This window comes from Danio rerio, chromosome 17, assembly GCF_052040795.2.
Source record: "Danio rerio strain M-AB ecotype USA chromosome 17, GRCz13ab, whole genome shotgun sequence".
Classification (NCBI taxonomy): domain Eukaryota; kingdom Metazoa; phylum Chordata; class Actinopteri; order Cypriniformes; family Danionidae; genus Danio; species Danio rerio.
The window spans coordinates 58,515,626-58,538,091 of NC_141037.1; the positions used below are offsets into that span (position 1 = coordinate 58,515,626).

The 22,466-nt window shown below is 40.3% G+C and overlaps 1 protein-coding gene across 3 annotated transcripts; it reads right to left on the reverse strand.

Annotated features, from left to right (window-relative positions):
* Nucleotides 1-418: 418 nt before the first annotated feature.
* rps6kl1 (ribosomal protein S6 kinase-like 1) lies at nucleotides 419-20,975 on the reverse strand. 3 transcript variants are annotated; one of them, XR_015513882.1, is made up of 13 exons: nucleotides 20,917-20,975; nucleotides 19,772-19,867; nucleotides 18,586-18,858; nucleotides 16,366-16,490; nucleotides 13,592-13,684; nucleotides 12,464-12,511; nucleotides 10,383-10,515; nucleotides 8,127-9,281; nucleotides 5,392-5,481; nucleotides 5,225-5,307; nucleotides 3,351-3,446; nucleotides 2,345-2,527; nucleotides 419-678 (listed from the first exon to the last, which is right to left on the reverse strand). XR_015513882.1 is itself a non-coding variant. In XM_087291140.1 (12 exons), exons 3-12 carry the CDS (start codon nucleotides 18,719-18,721, stop codon nucleotides 2,414-2,416), a joined length of 2,073 nt encoding a protein of 690 aa, XP_087147266.1. In that variant the 5' UTR covers nucleotides 18,722-18,858; nucleotides 19,772-19,867; nucleotides 20,917-20,975; the 3' UTR covers nucleotides 421-2,413. The 3 variants fall into 3 exon arrangements, 2 of the variants coding, with proteins under 2 accessions (XP_087147266.1, XP_087147267.1); XM_087291140.1 differs by having other exon boundaries at nucleotides 421-2,527; XM_087291141.1 differs by lacking the exon at nucleotides 419-678 and having other exon boundaries at nucleotides 2,136-2,527; nucleotides 19,772-20,975.
* Nucleotides 20,976-22,466: the final 1,491 nt, after the last annotated feature.

Below are 22,466 nucleotides of genomic sequence, written 5' to 3' on the forward strand. Positions count from 1 at the left end.
ATCTCAACATAACTAAATGTAGTAATACCGAAATATTTAGGCTTATAACCAAATATTATGTCGTTAAAACTACTTAATATCTCGAAATAACTAGATGTCATAAAACCAAAATATAAAGTTGTTATAAAATGTCGATAAAACGACTTAATATATTGAAATAACAAGATATGTTGTAATATTGAAATATTTAGTTGTTAAAATGGCTTAATATCTCCCGTCATAATGTTGAAATATTAAGTCGTTATACTGAAATATTATGTTTTAACAAAACGTGCCATTAAAATTACATATTGAACTAAAACGTCAATTGTCAAAAGTCGTTATAATGAGTTACGTCGTTTATGTCGTAATAACATGACTTTTCAATAACAAGAGTTTCCTTTCTTTTTTTTTATTAATAACAAGATTTTTTTTTCTTCTGTAGATTTTAAACTCATTCAGATTTTTCTTTTATTTGTTTTGTCTGTTTTATTTTTGTTTACCTATTCAGATGTTTTATATACCCATTTAGATGGTTGATGTTGTTGTAACCCATTCAGATGCTCCATCAGTAGTGACATACATCCGAGTAAACAAGGCGGAGGGAAGTGAGTGAGGGCCTTAAAACTGAACTAGAACACAGCCCAGCGCTCCTTGTAGAAACCATGTAGGAATGTCCTCTGGAGCCACCAGGTGGTGCTAAAAACACACTGATGAGCCTGTAAATCTCCAGTCTTTGGCTGTTTCAGTGCGGTAAACACACACACACACACACACACACACACACTGTTTCTGCCGTCTGTGAAAGTCAAGTGAAAGCATAAAGAAATGTTTCCAGTCTCAGTGATAATGCTGAAAATAAACTGCCTTCAGCAGAGATCTGACCTTCATCATAGCCTGATGCTCCTAACACATTTATCATTCATGAGTTTTTATAAACTGGTGTTCATTCGGAGACTCGTGGAACATCTGTACTTTAAAAACATTAGTTATTAAACACCAGCGCAAACTCACATTTAATTATTTATTATTTTGTTTGTATCATAGTAATTATTATTATTATTATTATTATTATAACACATAACTGGCAATCTTATAATGACATGTGTCATACAAGTCAGTCATTTAAAAAAATCCTATAATAAAACTAAAAGACAAAGGACACGCATCATTAGTTGTGCTGAATGTGTCCGCTCACTGTGTGCAGAAAACACTGAGATTATAAAACATCATCAAGCTGCTTTCAAGTGTTTCCCTTCTGTGTCAAATAACATTCTTGGAGAGATTTAATTTTAAAAAAAGCTTGATAATAATAGAAAATCTTTGTTTTATAAATCTGGTACTGAAAACAGTTTAGCATTGCTCATTACACGGCGCTCCACACATCACTGATGTTGGACAGACTGCAAAAATGCTTCAATTACTTGGACTTTTGTCTCGGTATTTAAAAACTCTTAAATCAAGAAGCATTTCTAGATTAGCGAAACACAAGATGCTGATTTCAGAAATAATAAGTCACAATTAAGCGAGTTTAAAACAAGCTGAATGATCTGCCAATGGGGTCGGTGAAATAAGCTTGTGTTCGCTTTGAAATAATATTACTCCCCTTTCCCATTGGCAGATTATTCAGCTTGATTTAATGACAAACTCATTCAGTTTTGAGTCGGTGTTTCTGAAAACAAGACGACATGTCTAGAAAATCCTCCTTGATTTTGTAGGACTAGAAACAAGACAAAGACTCTGGGTAAGAAACACGTTCAGCACTGAAGGCTGATCCATATGCATCTGTAGCTCCGCCCACTTCTGAAAAGGAGCACAATCTCATTTGCATTTAAAGCAACAGTCTCCAAAACAGCACAATTAGGATCAAAGCCTGAAAGGGTTTGTTTCAGAGAGCTGGAGGACATTATCTGTGTGCTGTTCTCAGCTCAAACTTCACTACACACTCTCTAGAGCACAGGTGTCAAACTCAGTTCCTGGAGGGCCGCAGCTCTGCACAGTTTAGTTCCAACCCTAATTAAACACACCCGATCAAACTAATTGAGTCCTTCAGGCTTGTTTGAAACCTACAGGTAAGTGTGTTGGAGCAGGGTTGGAACTCAACTGTGCAGGGCTTCGGCCCTCCAGGAATTGAGTTTGACACCCCTGATCTAGAGCATATCAATTCCTGGAGGCTCTGCACAGTTTTGCTCCAACCCTAATCAAACACAGCTGATCCAAATAATGGAGGTGTTCAGAAGAGTCGTGAACACCGTCTTTAGTTGACTCAGCTGTGTTGGAGCAAAACAGTGCAGAGCTGCGGCCCTCCAGGAATTGAGTATGAGACCTACTGTATGCTCTATGGTAAAGGGGCATAACTGGTCACCTCTGTATTGGACTGGGGGTCTGGTGTGTGTGTGACGGCAGAAGCAGTGTAGTGGTGATGGACTCTTCTTCATGAACTGGAGAGTTTGAGCCACGGGACGGCACTGAAGAACGGATGACACTTGATGTCGCTGACGCCTCCTCCTCCTGAACCCAGCCGATAACACGCGTCAAACTGCAGCAGCTGCACACACACACACACATACACACTGGGTGCATCCCAAATCGCATACTTATCCACTATTCTACGCCATTTTGAAGTGCGAATTCACTCTGAAATATTATTTTAATTCTAAAATGAGTGAGTGCACTTTAAATACGCGGATGATGCCCTTATTCAACCATTCAAAACAAGTGTGTGATGTTGGACACTTCTACACTGGCCATAGTGTGTTTGAATTTGAGTGGGTATGGGTGTTTCCCAGTACTGGGTTGCGGCTGGAAGTGCATCCACTGCGTAAAACATATGCTGGCATAGTTGGCGGTTCATTCCGCTGTGGCGACCCCTGATAAATAAGGGACTAAGCTGAATGAAAATGAATGAACACTTCACAGACTTCAACGGCTGCTGTTTTTAATCATGTCATAGAGGGGGGCGGAGCTACAGATGATAGGGAGGGGCTGCTTATAAAGGGGCGGAGCTATCGGTACTTATATTGGATTGCTTTACTTATTTTGGATTCCCTCGCATGTGATTATGACGCCTCCTGCTGGTGAATGCGGTTATATATACTCATGTATATACTCATGGTAGGTACTATTTTGTAGTTGGTCCTTTATTTATTTCATTGTGTCATCTGGGAAAAACTTTCAATTTGGGACGACACTAAATTCATATACTATGCTGTTGAGTGTGTAAGTGCTTAGTGTAGTGTGCCATTCGAGAGGCAGTGACTGTCTTCATGCAACACCTTTTAATATAAAACAGGTTAGATATCACATCAAACGTCTACACGTGATTTTCCCTCATGATTGAATGAATAAAGGTGTTACTGTAGTGTTTTTACCTCAGTGAGGAGTGAAGTGGCTGCGGTGCTGAGGAATTCTGGGATATGGAGTGGAGTGTGTGGATGAACACCGGCCGGATGACACTGCCACAGCGGCTGAAGGAAAACAACACCGTCAACACTCATACTGTTGGACACCATCTAGAACACTTAAAAGTAGACTGAAAGTATACTTACTATTTTAAAAGAATGTATAACAGTATAGGCTAATGTATACACTAAGACTAGTCAGAATGAGTCAAGAATACTTAAGTGGCATATTAAGTATATTTTTAAAAGTACTTAAGAGTAGACTTATTATTATTAGTATACTTATTACTTTAAATGAACATATGACAGTATAGGCCAAAGTATAAACATGTACTAAGACTTGTCAGTATAGGTCAAGTACACTTAAGTGACATTTTAGTATATTTTAGACGTACTTAATTTTTAAAAGTACTTAAGAGTAGACTTAAAGTATACTTATTATTTTAAATGAACATATTACAGTATAGGCCAAAGTATAAACATATACTAAAACTTGTCATTTTAAGTCAGGGACACTTAAGTGAAATTTAAGTATATTTTTAAAAAGCACTTAAATTTAGACTTAAAGTATACTTATTATTTTGAAAGGATGTATAACAGTATATGCCAAAGTATAAACATGTACTAAGACTTGTCAGTATAGGTCAAGTACACTTAAGTGACATTTTAGTATATTTTAGACGCACTTAATTTTTAAAAGTATTTAAAAGTAGACTGTAAGTGTGCTTAATATTATTATTTTCAAAGAATGTATAATAGTATAGGCCAAAGTGTAAACGTACAACGATATGTCAGTACAAGTCAAGCACACTTAAGTGACATTTTAAGTATATTTTTAACTGAGAGTACATATATTATTATTTTAAAAGAATGTATAACAGTATAGGCTAAAGTATACACTAAGACTTGCCAGAATCAGTCAAGAATACTTAAGTGGCATATTAAGTATATTTTTAAAAGTACTTAAGAGTAGACTTAAAGTATACTGATTATTATTTTAAATGAACATATAACAGTATAGGCCAAAGTATAAACATGTACAAAAACTTGTCATTTTAAGTCAGGTACACTTAAGTGAAATTTAAGTATATTTTTACAAAGCACTTAAATTTAGACTTAAAGTATACTTATTATTTTGAAAGGATGTATAACAGTATAGGCCAAAGTATGAACATGTACTAAGACTTGTCAGTATAAGTCAAGTACACTTAAGTACATTTTAAGTATATTCTTTAGACATACTTAATTTTTAAAAGTACTTCGAAGTAGACTGAAAGTGAAAACTCATTATTAAAATTATTATTATTTTAAAGGAATGTATAATAGTATAGGCCAAAGTATATATACTAAGACTTTGTCAGTATGAATCAAGTACACTTAAGTGACATTTAAGTATATTTTTAAAAGTAGACTGAAAGTAAACTTAGTATTATTATTTTGAAAGAAGGTATAACAGTAGAGGCCAAAGTATACTAAGGCTTGTCAGTTTGAGTCGAGCGCACTTAAGGGATATTTTAAGTATTTATATTTTAAAAGTAGACTAAAAGTGTACTTATTATTATTTTAAAAGAACTATACTAATAGCACACTGGAATAAACTTGTTTTTCGTAAGGGTAACTGACTTAATACATGACAAAACACTGATTAATTTGACGTTACCTAAGAAACGGAGTTAAATGAGTTTAAAAAGCACTTTATAAAAGAGGCTGTTCAGTGTTAATGTCGTTTAAATCATTATTTAACGAGCTCAGTTCAGCTGAATTGTTTCCAATTATGTCAGTGTTTGCTTTAAAACTGGGTTTATGAGTGTGTTCATTTTAAACCAGGGGGAAAAAGAGCTTACCATGCCAGTAAGAAGCTCATATAATAACGCTCCAAAACTCCACCAATCACATGCGTCTGTGACTTTCGACACGCCTCCAATTTCTGCTCCAAATCAGCAAACAAATTCAACCAGTTAGTACAAGAGAACAGAACGAGCTGTTGCAGATTGAGTGTGGGATGTTTCACCTGGTGCACAGTACATCTCCTCCATTGCTTTGGGATTAATTTCAGGCTGAACTTCAGTCCACTGGCCAAAGTATGTAAGACACGCCTCACCTGTGTGCAGAGTGTTTCAAAAACGTCACGTTCAAAACCTATAAGCGTCTTGAAACAGCACTAATGAAGCAGCAGCAAACACTGAGTGCCTTAATTCAATTAATATTTAAGTTTTATTCAGGGTTTTCACAGCAGGGAGTTATGGGAACTCCGTTTTCAGAGCTCCCTTAAGAGATTAATATATCTTTTATTTGTTTAACTTATCTGTTGTGATATTTTCCATGTAGGAACTCGGTTATAGGAACTAGCCACTAGGTTACTTCAGTCAGAAACTAGTGTTGTCCACTGATGAAAATTATGGTGAAATGTTGTGCTAATGTGGTGCAGTAGGTAGTGCTGTCCCCTCACAGCAAGAAGGTCGCTGATTTGAGCCTCAGTTGGCTCAGTTAGCGTTTCTGTGTAGAGTTTGCATGTTCTCCCTGTGTTGGTGTGCGTTTCCTCCGGTTGCTCCGGTTTCCCCCACAGTCCAAACACATGCGGCACAGGTGAATTAGGTAAGCTAAATTATCCGTAGTGTATGAGTGTGAATGAGAGTGTATGAGTGTTTCCCAGTGATGGGTTGCAGCTGGAAGGGCAGCAGCATAAAACATGTGCTGGATAAGTTGGCGGTTCATTCTGCTGTGGCAGCCCCAGATTAATAAAGGGATTAAGCTGAAAAGAAAATGAATGAATGAATTGTGCAATTTTTCTGTGTAGGAACTTGGTTATATAGGAACTAGCCACCAGGCCAGTCCCTCAAGAACTACATTTGCCCTCAGGTCACTATCCATTAAAAAAAGGTTAATCAAGAGACATAGTGTGTACTCACACTAGGCTATTCGAACCATGCCCAGGTGCGTTTCCCAGTTCGTTCGGCAAGTGTGAGTGCTCCGAGTTAGGCGCACCAAACCCAACGCTCAGCCATCTCCATTCCTGCTCCCCGCTCTTCAGTTTGCGTGCACCTTCCATCCCGCTTTTCACTTTGCTCGCAACCACACCACCCCTTCCCCCACTCGCTCTTTAATTCGCGCGCACCCCCGGAAAAAATCATGGTATGCACGGTTGTCAGGTACATGCGCTCTGTATATTTCTGCTTGCTGCTGTCACATGGTTCTGTGTTGTGGCTTTCACGAGCTCCGATGCATGTTTTGTTTGCATCATGTGATCGGCAGGGCTATCAGCTGATGGCACTTAGCTCCCCTCTATTAGAACGTAGAGAAAGTCGGGACATCATTGTCAGGTCGTTACACGGTGTTCAGGATCTCTGTGTTTTGTCAGGATCGGCTTGGCCTGGCTTTATGAAGGTTCCTGGTGTGATTCCAGTGTCTAAGACTTTCGTCCATGCTGCTTCGCTCTCTGTTACTCTTGTTACACCTTTCATTATATTAATAAATTCTCATTTGCATTTGGACAACATGTGACACAAAGAGGCAATGAATGCAGTTAACATGTTTTCATATGGCATGATAGTTCCTATGGTGTTAGGTTTGATTTTACTTTGAGGTAGGAGAATATTTAATTCCTCCAAAAGCCATTCCTTGAGTTAAAATCATCCTTAATTCCTGCAGTATGAACACCAAAAATCAGGATCTGAGGGTGCGTTCACACCTGCCTTATTTAGTTGGATTGAATCGCAGTAGAGTTGGTTTTCCCTGTTGGTGCGGTTGGTTTGGGCAGGTGAGAATGCAGCAATTGTACTCGAGTGCGCACCAAAAGTGGACCAAATAAGCGTACCGAGACCTGCTTGAAGAGGTGGTCTCGGTACGCTTTCAAACGAAACGGTTCGTTTGTGGTGAGAATATGATCTGTACTAAAACAGGTCCAACCGCAAAAAGTACTGCGCCTTTTGGATTAATCCAGCTGCCGTAGGCCAATGCGCTGTGCATTATGGGATATGGAGGAAAAAATATTTGTTGACAGCGCTTTACCAACAGAGAGAGAGAGAGAGGGGAAAACATTACCTGATGGATCGTTGGTAATATTTCCGCAATATATGAGCATAAATATGAGCATGTCGCAGTTTAGCTAAATTAATTCACGCCTCCTCCTGAAGTGACGAGCGATGCATTAAACACTGTTTTCCAGCCGCGGCCGCACTTCATTCTCGAAATGTATAGTTTGTCTAAAGCAGGGATACAATCATTCAGCGCAGTCGCCCCTCCAGAGTAAAAGCGTCATTTCGTGTCTGCCGGTTTTGTTTACCTGCGAGAATTCATTGGCATTTTCTGCACCTGAATTCTGACCAATCAATAAGCAGTTTAGGAAATTTGTTCAACAACATCTGGCCAATGAGAGATGTGGATTTTGTCAGATGACTGCATTTTGGTTCCTTTCAACTGGTTCGGACCAAAGCCAGCAGTGTGGTGTGAAAACAACCCAAAGACGGCAGAAGATGCAACAATGCATCATTTATTACCCTTGGTGCGGACCAAATCAGGCGAACTACAGATGTGAAAGCACCCTCAGTTATAGGAACTATAAAAACTTCCAGATTTTATCTCCAACCCCTAATCAAAGTCTTAAGTAATCCTAAAGACTTTGGTTAGCCGTTTAAGGATGTTTCCCAACATAAATCATTTTCTATTTTCTTGAAGACTGAACAGATTTAGGTTACAACGGTTGTCCTTCGGGTCAGCTATAAAACCATGTTACTCAGTGTGACTTACCACTGCTGCGGAGTAGGATGTTTCTCGGGTTGAGGTCCTGGCACACAATGCCCTGCTCATGAAGACTTTCCAAGGCCAACAGAATCTGAGCCCCCCAAAGGCGCACCTCATCCTCGGGGAGCCCCCGTCTACCCCACTTTGCTTTGGCACCAACGTTCTTAGTATTAATTTGGGGCTTACTTTCCAATCCTGCCACATTTACCCGATGTCCTGCTTCCAGATAAGTCTCACTCCAACAGGCGCTGTTAGTGGTGGACGCTGATGGGCAGGAGATCATGGACACTTCAGGTTGCGTAAATGAATGGCTGAAAAACTGGCAATTGTCTTGCTTCCCCAAATCCCCAGAGTTACCCCGAGACGTGATGTTAGTGAACTCTAAAGTGAACCCATCCTGATTTTGAGGTGTACATTCAAAGGAATAGCGATGAGAACTGACTTTATGAAACTCCGTAACGAACTGTTGTCCACTGGGTCTGCGGTGAGGGCTGTTGTGCTCATGAGGGAACCCATCATGCGCTTGGTGTTTCGTAGATGCGTTGGGAATGATCCGCACTCTCTGTGGAAGAACGTTAACCGTGCTGCAAAGGATCGGCTGCGCGTTTGCTCCAAACAAAGTGGACGGAGTAATCTGAGCAGCAATTCTGAACCCTAGAATATCCGAGTTTGACCCTGTGAAACCCCTACAGTCCTGAGCAGGTTCCAAAGCACCCCAGGCTTTGCTCAGATCTACGCAAGAGTCAATCCGCTCAATGCGGACATCGTTTCCTAGAAGGTCCGAAGTGACATCAAGAGGATCCCGAGTGTCTACGATCACACAGGGATGAATGGGAAGTGGAGCGTTATCCTGAGGTAAAGAATTGAGACCATTCGGTACACCAACTGAAGGAAGACCATCACTTGCAAACACGCTCGGGGAACCCGTCTGCTGGCACCCCACATCTTCACAGTAGGATCGGGGATTACAGTTCTCCAGACGATGATTAGCTGGAGGCGATGTTCTCCCGTAATCCTCATTGAGGTAAGTGTTCTGGCGGAGGACAGGGAGGGTGTAGCTGTTCTTCAGGTAGATCTTATGCTGGTTGGGGCTGAAGCACTCTGGATACTCTCGGATTGCTTCACTTCTGACCCTGTGGAGTCTGGAGAAGAGTCTTCCACCTGTGGGAAAGCAAAGCCATCAAACCGTACACGGTTGAAGATCGATAAAAATACGTGATGATATACATCCGTTTACAAATTGGCCCAAAGCTCTAGAATGGGCTTCTTGTAGATGTTCGAGACACAGACACACTCTTTATTTTTAATAAGACGAACAGCTTCCCTTGTAGAGTCTTGTTATCATACAAGGACAGTTCCAGGAATGTCCAGGAACGTCTTGTTCACTCAGGATATTCTGTTGATCTGCTTTGTAACCAACCCGGGCTCATTGTGGAAATGTAGTCCCGCGGACGTTTCTGGAGACCGCGGAATACGTCCCGGCAGGTACGTACGGCTGCAGTATTTATTTTTGCGAATCCGCGTTGTGTGGTTTTTCGCACCTCAAACGCCTCTCGCGAGTGCGGTTTGCGTCCGCGCTGTTCTCGCGTGAACCCAGCAGAGCCCGCTGTCCGACTGACCGGATGAATGACTGCGCGACCGGCCAATCGGCTGACCCGCCCTCCTCCTTCCCTGAACCCAACCAATTTTACCGATTGACCCGCCCTCCTCTTTCCCTGAACCCAACCAATTTTACCGATTGACCCGCCCGCCCGCTCACTTCCCTAAACCCGAGCAACAGTTTACGAAAGCCGTCCATAAAAAGAAAAGCCCTGATTTTTTTTTTCTACCGCGTTTCGGATTTCACCGCGTTCTCACCGTTACAAAACTCGTTCACTTAATTTTTGGGATTCTGTTTTTGTCTTACCTGATTGCTGAAACCGCTCTTCCCCGGACTCGAAACTGATCGCTGTGGTCAACTCCTCTCTGCGTCTCGAGCCTGCCGATGTACACGGTGAGCTAAGTGGACAAACGGGTTACAGCGGGAAAGCCCTCCACAAGGAGGTAAGCGGTTGGCCAGCCGGCCGGCAGGCAAGCGCGAAAGGGAACTGCGTCACACCGCCCCGCAGTGTTCGCTTGATAAAAATAAATGCAGCCGCACGTACCTCCCGGGACGTATTCCGCTGTCTCCAGAAACGTCCGTGGGACTACGTTTTCAGAATGAGCCTGGGTTGTTTGTAACAATATACGCTAGTATGAAGACCGCTATACAAACAAACGTACCTTGAAGATGTTCTAGATGCAGAAACACAGTGTCTTCGCTGACGTAGTATTTGAGCAGCTTCACCATGAAGGGCACTCCCTGAGGAATGATGGTCGACCGCTCGCGACTCTCCCAGCTCGACTTGGGTAAACTCTGTACAGGGGAAATTAAGGACAGTTTTACAGGCGATAAGTCAGAATAGAGGCAGTTCTTAAACCTAGTGAGCCGCCTATTTAGACCGGCTTTTTACGGCAGCATTAATAATATGTGCGATATAATTCATGCAAATAGTTGAAGTCAGAATTATTCGCCCTCCTTTGATTTTTTTTTTCTTTTTTTAAATATTTCCCAAATGTTGTTGAACAGATTCAGGAAATGTTCACAGTATGTCTGATAATATTTTTTCTTCTGGAGAAAGTCTGATTTGTTTTATTTCGGCTAGAATAAAAGCAGTTTTTAATTTTTAAAAAGCCATTTTAAGGTCAATATTATTCGCCCCTTTAAGCTGTATTATTATTCAGTAGTCTACAGAACAAACCACTGTTATACAATGACTTGCCTAATTACCCTAACCTGCCTAGTTAACCTATTTAACCAAGTGAAACCTTTAAATGTCACTTTAAGCTGTAGAGAAGTGTCTTGAAGAATATCTAGACTAATATTATTTACTGTCATCATGACAAAGAGAAAATAAATCAGTTATTAGAGATGAGTTATTAACACTATTATGATTAGAAATGTGTTGGAGAAATCTGCTCTCCGTTAAACAAAAATTGGGAAAGAAAATAAAGAGGGGGGCGAATAATTCTGACTTCAACTGTAGATGATATAGAAGTTTGTGCTTGGATTTTACAAATATTAAATACATGCAGCAAATATTTTGAAATAATGCAAAAATCACTGAATGTACTAGGCAAATCATTGTTCTGTAGACAATGGAAACACAAATGAAGGGGGCTAATATTATTGACCGCAACAGTTTTTACTTTAATTATTTATTTGTTTATTTATTTTTCCAGAAAAATTAAAATAAATGAGCATTTCTCCAGAAGAAACACATAATACTGTGAAAATCACTTGGGGAATATTTGAAAAATAAATAAATAAATACATTTCATAGGAGGACTAATAATTTTGTCTTCAACTGTACATACAGTGCTCAGCATATATGAGTACACCCCACACCAATCTCTTTTAAATGAATATTTTCTTTACGATGATCTACAATAATATATTTGTGCATGTGCACTTGATTAGTCAGTACTGAAACCAAGACTGGAGCTTATCCAACCAAAAAAGTAGCCCAAATTTATACTTTACAAAAAAAAAAAAAGATCTACAAAATTCTGTTGAAATTTTGTAGTTTGTAATTGTTTTTTACGATATTTTGCTTGCATTTCAACGTATTAACTCTTTATTTCTAAAGATGTTTGGTGACTAAAATATTATTTTAATAAATATAACGTTCATATGTTCATATGTTCAATAAATCTGTTCTGTGCAAATGCACCAATGTAAAGTTTATTTATAAACTAATGTCGAGAGGATCACGTGCTTATGATTGATCACAGCCGGTCCCATATTATTCAATTAATGATTCACGAATCAGACGATTACTAAGCCACTATAAACACCCTCAGTTCCATATCACAGCCATCTTGGTTTTGAAGAATCCCCCTTCCACCCCTACTCCTCCTCCTTTCCTAGATGGGTGGCACGGTAGCCCAGTGGTTAGCACTGTTGCAAGAACATCACTGGTTCTAGTCCTTACCAAGCCAGCCGACGTTTCTGTGTGGAGTTTACACATTCTCCCCGTGCTCACGTGGGTTTCCCCAGGTTCCCCGGTTTCCTCCGTCCAAAAACATGCTTAAGTTAATTGATTAATCCAAATCAGCACTATAGACATGCTGCTAGTCAGTAGTTATCTCTGAAGAGCGATCACTGTCTGTTCATTAATTACAGCAGGGGAGTTCTCCACATCTACCTGAGCTGAAACTCCCCTCTCGCCTTGCAAACGGTAGGGAGCCCCGGGCTCGAGGATCTTATGTGCTCAGGGCTCTTTCAGAGTTTCATGCATCAGATTTCTGCTTTTTACACCTACCTTAACAATGAATGTTTCCTTGTTTATCAGACTTTCAACGGTCAGAACCTGAGGGGGAGGAAGACACAGTCAATGCACATATTCACCACTGCACTTGCTTGTAAACAGAGTGCAAATTACTGGGGGTTTTGGGGGGACTGACTCCCCATAATTAACACTTGATCTTCATGAAGAATGTCAAAACAAAACTTGTGGAGGGTTTAGTACTTTAATAGTGACAGATAGTTAGCTCTGATCTGTATAATAATTTTAATAATTAAAATAGACCTAGTAGATAATATAAATATACATTTGACCACCCTTATAATGGTTCATACCATTATGAATGCATAATCGTGCCAATCACTCTGAGGAAATATTCATTCAGCAGACTGGAACTAGCAGATCTAGAGCAACGCAAGGGTTTCCATTGTAAAATAGGTGTTTGTTTCTACATATTGCCTGAAAGTAAAGTACAATTAGATGCATAGTTTGACCTAGAGTAATCTGAAATAGGGTATGTTGCTCAGAAACATCCTTCAAAACCCTGAGAATCTAAATACACTTTATTAATAAATCAGATGTGATTTCAATAAATAGGCTACATAAATCTGTGTCAATGAAGCTCATGTAACACAAAATAATATTACTGAAAACCACCTCGGGCGATGCGGTGGCGCAGTAGGTGCTTACAGCAAGAGGGTTGCTGGTTTGAGCCTCGGCTGGGTCAGTTGGCATGTTCTGTGTTGAGTTTGCATGTTCTGTGTGGAGTTTGCATGTTCTGTGTGGAGTTTGCATGTTCTGTGTGGAGTTTGCATATGGTGTTTCGCTTGGGTTTCCTCCGGGTGTTCCGGTTTCCCCAACAAGTCCAAAGACTGCGGTACAGGTGAATTGGGTAGGCTAAATTGTCTGTAGTGTATGAGTGTGAATGAGAGTGTATGGGTGTTTCCCATGGATGGGTTGCAGCTGTAAGGGCATCCGCTGCGTAAAACATATGTTGGCGGTTCATTCCGCTGTGGTGACCCGTGATTAATAAAGGGACTAAGCTGAAAAGAAAATGAAAGTTGACCTCCTCATTCGTCAATGTGTAACTCACACCCTGGTCTTAAAGCATCGAGAGCTTGAGGGAAGCAGATTTTCAACACAAACCTTATCAATGACTCCGGTGACTTTGCACATGGCCAGATTCTCCACTGGTGAACTCAGGTGTCTGATCGACCGAAACCGTAAACTGCTGTAACCCTGATGACCAAGAGAAGAACAGGTCAAGAAATGGCTTGAGGATGAGTCAATTATTCATGTTGGGTGAGCTACTTCTTTAACTCTTGTGTACTGTTCAAACTGACTCCCCTTTGGTTATGTTTGGGACTGTTTTTACCCCAGTGGCTTCCATTTTAACTACATTTTTTGATTGCAAAGCCTAGACAGCATACAGCCATGCATACTAGATTGGTGGTGGTTTTTCCTTTTGGGAAGTGGTCAACTCCTTCATTTTACTGTTGATCGTCAGTAGGCTGTATTAACCCTTTAGATAGGCCTGAGCAAAAGAGCTCCTGGCCTTTATTTATTAGTAGAAATTACACACTGTAGCTCTTCCCAACAGGGAAAACCAGCAACAATCAGGAATGCATGATTATCTGCTGTCATGGCTTTACAATCAAGAAATGTGATTATAGCGGAAGTCAATGGGGCAGAAACAGCCCCCAACATAACTAAAGGAGAGTCAATCTGCCCAGAGTGTATTGCCCAAAATATGTTTCAAAATATGATTTGTAGCCAAAAATCATCACATTTGCTGAAACACAGAGAAAGCTGTGGCCAAATTAAGCCTCAAAATCAGCCCAGAGTGGATAAAAAACGACCCAACAGCACACAAGGGTTAAGCCATCATTGTGACCACTTTAATGCATACATGCATTCTGGCCTGAGTAACAAGCAAACGATTATATTGGTGTGCTCTAAGTCAATATATTTAGTGTGGTTTATTTATAAACTAATTTCGAGAGGATCACATGCTTATGATCAGCACCTCATTAGCTCTGCAATCTGCCCTATGAGATGATTACGGAAGCCAGAGTTAATAACCTGAGTTTTTCACTCCAGTTATCTTCGTCTTGAAGTTTCCCCCCATTCCACCCCTACTTCCCACCCTTTTTTCCTATAGGGCGACATGGTGGCCCAGTGGCTAGCACTAGGGGTGTAACGATATATCGTTGTACGATTTATTGCGATGCAAAAATGTCACAATATGCATGGTGGCGTTATGACGATTTGATTACGATATGACGTCCGTTTTCTCTTATTAGTTGAGCTGTTTGCACGTGAGCTACGTTCCACCTGCTGTCGCACGTGAGTTCAGATTGCAGCAGCAGTAATGTTGGCAGACCAAGATGAGTGGAGCTGAAATAGAGGATGGCCCATCCTCTCAAAATCAGACGTCTGGCAACATTTCGGTTGTACAGTCATTGCTTTAGACTCGTCCGCTTTTTGACACGCATACTGGGTCAAACATAGCCTAAGTTTTAAAGTCTTCACAGTGATTTACATACTTTGCACAGCGACATGGATACCTCCTAATGGTGTTGAAAGAGTCACATACTGTATTTATAAGGTACAATTCACCCTAAAATATCATTCTGTCTTCATATAATGATGTATTGGGGGACGCAAAATCACACATGACGTGAGCTGACCGTGAGGGCGGACTGATAGACGCACGCATATGGCAAGCTGTTTTAGCATTTAAACTCTTTTTCTGACTATCCATAAATATATTTAGAGATATCTCTAATTATATTTTGACTAGTCATAATTATAATTCGACTAGTCAGAATGACAATTAGAGATATCTGCAATTACAATTGTACTAGTACGAAATCAGATTGGAGATATCTGCAAATATATTATGACTAGTCATATTCCTCCATTGAAAAATATTTGCAGATATCTCTAAATGAGTTTTGACTAGTCACAATTGTAATTAGAGATATCTCTAAATGAATTTAATTAAATATGAATTAAATACCTGGAAATGTGGATTTTTTTTTGCACACACAAACAACGCAAGCAAAGCCTTAAGCTCTTACTGTTAAATTCAATTGAATAGAAAGCTTATTTTTTTTGCACCTTTACTTAAATTGTTCCTTAATTTTGTCTCTGTCATTTCAATAATATTTTTAAGAAGTTTTTAAATAGTTTTATTTTCCAGAGACAGGCCTGTTTAATTTATTTTCTTAAAGAATGTTCAGTTTAACAAGTTGAAACAAAAGAAATACATAAAAAATTGTTTACTTGGGAAAAATTTGCATTTCAGTTAAATTTTCAATTTTTATTCCAAATATCGTGACACATATCGAATCGTGAACATTATATCGTGATACACATCGTATCGTGAGCTGAGTGTATCGTTACACCCCTAGCTAGCACTGTTGCCTCACAGCAAGAACGCCGCTGGTCCAAACTCCTATTGGGCCGGTTGGCGTTTCTGTGTGGAGTTTCCATGTTCTCTCCGTGCTCGCGTGGGTTCCCCCCCGGGTTCCCCCGTTTCCTTCCACCGTCCAAAAACATACACAATAGCCAATCGACTAAACCAAGATATCACCCAAGACAACCATAGTTTACACTTCTCACATGGCGACAAGCAGGGGAGTTCTCGAGACCTACCTGAGCTCGAACTCCCCTCTCGCCCTTCTAACAGGAGGGAGCCCAGGGCTCCAGGATATTACGAGCTCAGGGTTCTCTCCCAGGACAGCATGTCAATTACACTCTATTGATTATCAGCTAAGTGTGAACTTGAAAGCTTGTGTTTGTGCTTGTGTTTAAGCTCTCCCCATCCAACTGTCTAGCTACTGTCCTGACATTCATAATAAACGGCAAAAACATTTATAAGAAACAATGGGAAATCAAACCAGGGGGTCACCTACTCCTAAATGAGTGGAGCCTTTGGAGATGTTGTCCTGTAGGTAGGAGATGAAGATCTCCTCGGCTCTCTTCAGATACTGAGTGGTTTTCCGCTTCACAGCTTCACGTCTCTCCTTATTGGGATCCACTGTGAGACACACAAGACTCTGTGGGTTATTGCGGATAACGCAAGAATAACATTGAACAGGAGGACGACTAATTCTGCCTTCAGCTGTTCTCTGTTCTCCTTTTGTTCGGTTCTAGTTCCTGTTTTAATACCTGCTTTGCTTTCTAGGCCTGATCTCACCCGTCTGCACCTGTCATTCTCCACACGTGTGTTTTATGTATTCATAGCCTTGTGTTTCAGTTCAGTCTTCATCAGTTATTGTTAATCTATGTCTAGATGTTCTCAGGGTTCTGCTGGAGTTACTATTGTTATTGATGTAATACCATTCCCGTTTATTCATTCATTCATTTTCCTTCGGCTTAGCCCCTTATTTATCAGGGGTCGCCACAGCGAAATGAACCGCCAACTATTCCTGCTTATGTTTTACACAGCGGATGTCCTTCCAGCTGCAACCCAGTACTGAAAAAGACCCATACACTCTTACATTCAGTGAAGAGTGAGTGGGGGGGGGGGGGTCGTGTACAAAAGTAAAGAGCAGAGGGAGGGGGGTTGGGAAGGGGGCATTATTGACAATGAAAGTAAAGAGCGAGGGGGTTTTAGTGGACCCCCAATAGTATTTCTGGGGGCCCCAAAATGGTGTGGGCCCTTAGGATCGTCCTATCCCCCGCCCCCTAGCGACGCCCCTGTTCTAGTGGTCATGAATAACATCGATTTTACTATCTTCTCTTTGTTACATGAACAAACGTTTGTAAAACTCCTTCTTGAGCTGCAGCTGATCGCAGACAGTTGAACAGATCCCAGTTTCTTTGCAAATCCTGTTCTGTGGACATGTTAATACACATTGGAGACAGGTTAATACGCACCTGTCAATCAATTCGGTGGGCGGGGAAAAACACACTCCTACGGCTGGAGGTACGTACGGCTACGTTTAAATTTTTAAGCAAATGCTGCGGGGCGGTGTGATGCCGTTCCTACATTTCGGCGCTTGCCTGCCTGCCGGCCGCTCGCCTCCTTGTGGAGGGCTTTCCCGCCGTAACCAGTTTGTCCAGTTTGCTCTTTGTGTGCATCGGCGAACTGGAGGCGAAGAGAGGGGCTGACCACGACAACGATGACCGGGTTCGAGTCCGGGGAAGAGCGGTTCCAGAAATCAGGTGAGAAAACAAAAATTAAATCCAAAAAATAAAGCGAACGAGTTCATCACGGGGCGAGAATGCGGTCAAAATCCAAAAACGTGGTGAAAATCAGACTAAGCCTTTTTTTTTTTGGACGGCTTTTTTTGAATTATCGTTGGTTAGCTTTTGGGAAGGAGGAGGGTGGGTCGGTCACACGGTCAATCAATCTGTCATCCAGGCAGACAAGCGGAAGGTCATTCCAACAGAGGCCTCTGGCGGGTTCACGCGAGAACGGTTCGCGCCCGCTGTTCGAGACGCAAAAAAGCGCGCACAGCAGCCTCTCGTGGCTTCGTGAAAACAAAAACTGCACAAATACGTACCTCCCGGGACGTATCTCGCGGTCTCCAGAAATGTCCGCAGGACTACATTCTCAGAATGAGCCTGGGTTGCCTACGTCACGTTGTGGTCGACCTCAAATCCCTCACTGAGATTTGGATCCTATTTTAAGAAATGTTCCACTCCAATATGACCTATACCCAGGGCCGGCGCGTCCATAGAGGCGACCTAGGCGGCCGCCTAGGGCGGCAGTATAGGGAGGGCGGCGTCCGCAACACCCCCCTTACCACCCGCATCCTCAGTTATGTCCGCGACACCTCCCTCACCATCCGCGTCCTCAGATATATCTGCGCATAGGCGACAGAATAGAGAGGGCAGCGTCAGCGACACCTCCATCAGCACCCGCGCGTCATCAGTTATATCTGCCCATAGGGCGGCAGAATAGAGGTCCGCGACACCTCACTTCATTTTCATAACCGGTCACTTTCGTTTTCACATATTGGGGTTGAGGGCGGCATGATCGTCCTCTGCCTAGAGCGGCAGTTCAGCTTGCTCCGGCCCTGCCTATACCTACTCTCACGTCTGCACCAAACAGCTTACACAAGTCTATGTTGCATCATAGGTGACCTATGGGAACCCTGTGCAGGATAAAGCAACAGCAGACGTACCCTGAACTCCATTGAGCAGCAGATCGACTCCGTTCTTATAGTAGCTGAACGCCGCCTCGTAATCTTCGTTCACTTCTCGGTCCAGCGCCATTCGGATCTGCTGGGCGGCATCGAGCAGATAGTCTTTCTTTGCCATATTGGTCTGTCAGGCAGAAAAGACCAGAACCAGAGGACGGATCTGTAGCTGTAGAAACGCTTCTCAAGCTGCTCATTTCTGGTCATTAGAAACCCAGCGTCTCATCTGTATCCGCACACATGTGTACTGAGGCACACCTGTACAAAACATCAACATGTTACTAACAAACAGCTGCAGGCAAAGCTATTACATTTAAGTTATTTTTCTAAATATACCGCATGTGCTGCCTGAGAGACTTCTAATCATAATAGTTTAATAACTCTAATAACTGATGTCTTTTCTCTGTGCCATGATGACAGCACATAATATTAGACTAGATAATCTTCAAGACACTAGTATTCAGCTTAAACTGATGTTTACAGGCTTAACTAGGGTAATTAGGGTAAAGTTAGGGTAATTAGGCAAGTCACTGAACAATCTGGGGAAACAATGAAGAGGGCTAATAATATAGATAGAAGAAAATACAATATTTCCTTGCTCTGTTCATCACTTGGAAATGATTTGAAAAGGTAAAAATTTCACAGGAAAGCGAATCATTTTTCAAACGATATATATATATATATATATATATATATATATATATATATATATATATATATATATATATATATATATATATATATATTAGGCTTGGATAATATGTTATACCGCGTGATCTAAAAACAGCAACGGTGTCAGTTTTAATACCGTCATAAAAAACAATGCACTTAAATAAGAGACAAGTATTAAATAATACATATTATTTATTTAATGCCTACAAATGCGTATGCGTGATTGTCATCACATGACAGTGTGGAGGAGAGAGAGAGAGAGGGAGAGAGGTGAGGTGGCGAGTCGTGCACCAAGTGACCTGCAGTTTGCCAGTATTTCCGGTTCCGACCGAACAAGAAGGGAGACGTGGTAAATAAGAACGAGAGGTCTGCATTCCCTTTTAATAAATTTATTCAGATCAACATCTATTCACAATCTGGATCGTTAACTGTTTGTTTTATAACACTAGTAATCGCAACGTCATCTTACAGTATTTGTAAGAATGGACACACGTCTGACCTTAGTGACCCCTGAGGTCTGTCATGAAACGGTGGTGTTGTGATCCAGTGTTTCCATCATATCACAGACTCTCTTGTGTGCGGATGAGGCTTTTTCCTGTGATGAAGGATAAATACAGGCACAAGTTAAGCATATTTCAGCCAATCAGAGATCCAGAGCAGATGCAGATGGGCAGATTTTGATTAAAATTACCAAAACGAACAGATTTTTATTTATTTATTTTTCACTTATTTGATTTAAGATAGCAAAATATCACTGTAAGTTTTGGTTACATGTGAACTCTTAGGTTATATTTCAGAAGAATTAAGTGTTTTACAGTGTTTCCTGATGAAGGTTTGGACATTGACTTAACTCTAAAAAAAAACAAAGCATTGGGTAAAATATAGACAAACACAACCATTAAATTAAAAACGATAATTTAAATTGAACTGGTTAAATTAACCCGACAAACAACCCAGCATTTGTAGAGTGTATAATGTACTATTTATTTCTCGAATGCTACTAAAACAAACATTCATGCTACATTTTACAACAAAGTAATATAAACAGGGTGTTTCAAATACACTGAAAGTAAAACTCAGAATGTTATCTCCTGAACATTACACTTTAAACAATTAGTGTTTATAACCCAACGTTGGGTCAAATGTAAATAAGCTTAAATTTTGTAGATATATTTAAATTAAATTGAAAAACATTACATTAACGTTGGGGTTTGTCAATATTTGACCCAACAGTGGGTTAAAACAATGACTGAAATAAATAAAAATATTAAAATCATGACCAGCTCATTCTGTTCGCGTTTTATTTTACTAAAGAGAAGTTTACAAGGCTAATCAGGAACTATCAGAATCACATTAAGACATTAGACACAGCTAGCTGGCTAACACATTACACAAAACAGCAACACGACTCGTCATATTCAATATTCACCCGTATTCAGTGCTAATTATGCTAAGAGAACTGTAATGTGATGATGCTGATGAGGTCACGCAGCCCGTGATTTGCAGTGATGGTGACCTTATACAGCAGATGCTAAAACACTAATGCTAAGTCAAACTACACTGCCGGCGCTTCATAACAGCCTCGTGTTGCTAACAGATGGTTGTTGTTCATTATGAGTACACAGAATAAGATGAAGAGCAAACCGTCTCCGCTGCTCGTCTTCTTCATCCTCACCCTCAGCATCCGCTCTCAGCATCAGGAAGAAGAAGAAACATCCGACGCTTTCCATTGGAGCTTTCTCCAGTGGCGTCACCGCCCGCCCTCATCCTCCAGGATGCTGGAAAATGTATGTAAACTCCGCGTACTGGAAATTTAACATTCATGACTGTAAATTTACTATTAAGAAACTTTATTTTAAGGTATTGGTGACTGAAATATGCGTGTATATTACCAGTATCAGAGACTCTCAATACAAAAAAGCCAGGCGCACTGAAAAAGAACACTATAATGTATTTATTTAATTATAACATGTGTACATTTTGTTTGTATATATGTGTTATATTTATACTTACCCCCTGGCATGTATATATTGTATTGTGAACTGTTATATGCTGTTCTTAAAAAAATAAACAAATAAATAAACGCCACTGACTGACTGTAAAATAATGTTATTGATATAAGCATTACTTTTGAATTAGCAGATGCATTTTGCCACACGTATATAACAGTTCAATAACTTATTTATGTCTTCAGATATTTATGCTTTATTTGTTTTAATGTAATATTCCGTGATTTATTTGTTTAAGTATTTACTGCTCTGATTTTTTAAATCGGTTGTTATATTTGTGTAATTGTGCTGCATTATGATCATGAGCTCATTTGTATATTATAAGTCACAAAATATTAACTACAAATGACATGTTTTACAGTGTGTATCCCCTGTTACTAAGGTTACAAAATAAACTAAATAACTATTAATAATTAATAATAATAATATTAATAATAATAATAGCTAAACAACAAAATAAATAAATACACAAATAAACAAATCTAAGAAAACAAGGAAGTCAATAAATAAGTAAATAAATCAAATTAGAGGGAGAATTTTATTACTGAACTTTCTGATAGCAGAAAAATGTGTTAAAGGAAATCTTTCAATTAAACAGCATTTGGGAAATATTTGATCTCTAAGTGGCATCTTTACGCAGGGTTCTATGTTCAGTTATTTCATGATAAAGGCCATGAAAATTATACTAGATTATATTATTCGCCCCCCTTTGAATTTCTGTTTCTTGTTTAAATATTTCCCAAATGATGTTGAACAGATTCAGGAAATGTTCACAGTATATCTGATAATATTTGTTCTTCTGGAGAAAGTCTGATTTGTTTTATTTCGGCTTGAATAAAAGCAGTTTTCAATTTTTTAAACACCATTTTAAGGACAAAATTATTAGCCCCTTTAAACTATATTTTTCCAGTACTGGGTTGCGGCAGGAAGGACATCCGCTGTGTAAAACAAATGCTGGAATAGTTGGCGATTCATTCCGCTGTGGTGACCCCTGATAAATAAGGGACTAAGCTGAAGGAAAATGAATGATTGATATAAAACAAACACATATGCAAATGTAACCCCTGCTGGCTCTACGCCAACCAACCTGCTCCGAGCTGGTTTCAAACTGGCAACCTTCCGCATGGGAGTTAGGCGCTCTACCAAGGAGGCTAAAGACCAAGGCCTCTAGTATCTGTTGCTAGA

Bases quoted from the DNA above. Each gene is read 5' to 3' on its own strand.
- rps6kl1 (XM_087291140.1), bottom strand. From the start codon at position 18,721: ATGGCAAAGAAAGACTATCTGCTCGATGCCGCCCAGCAGATCCGAATG. The intron at 10,516-12,463 runs GTAGGTGTAAAA...TCCCCTGTACAG, and splicing joins AGGAAACATTCATTGTTAAG to AGTTTACCCAAGTCGAGCTG. The intron at 5,482-8,126 runs GTAAGTCACACT...CTCTGCACACAG, and splicing joins CATCCTACTCCGCAGCAGTG to GTGAGGCGTGTCTTACATAC.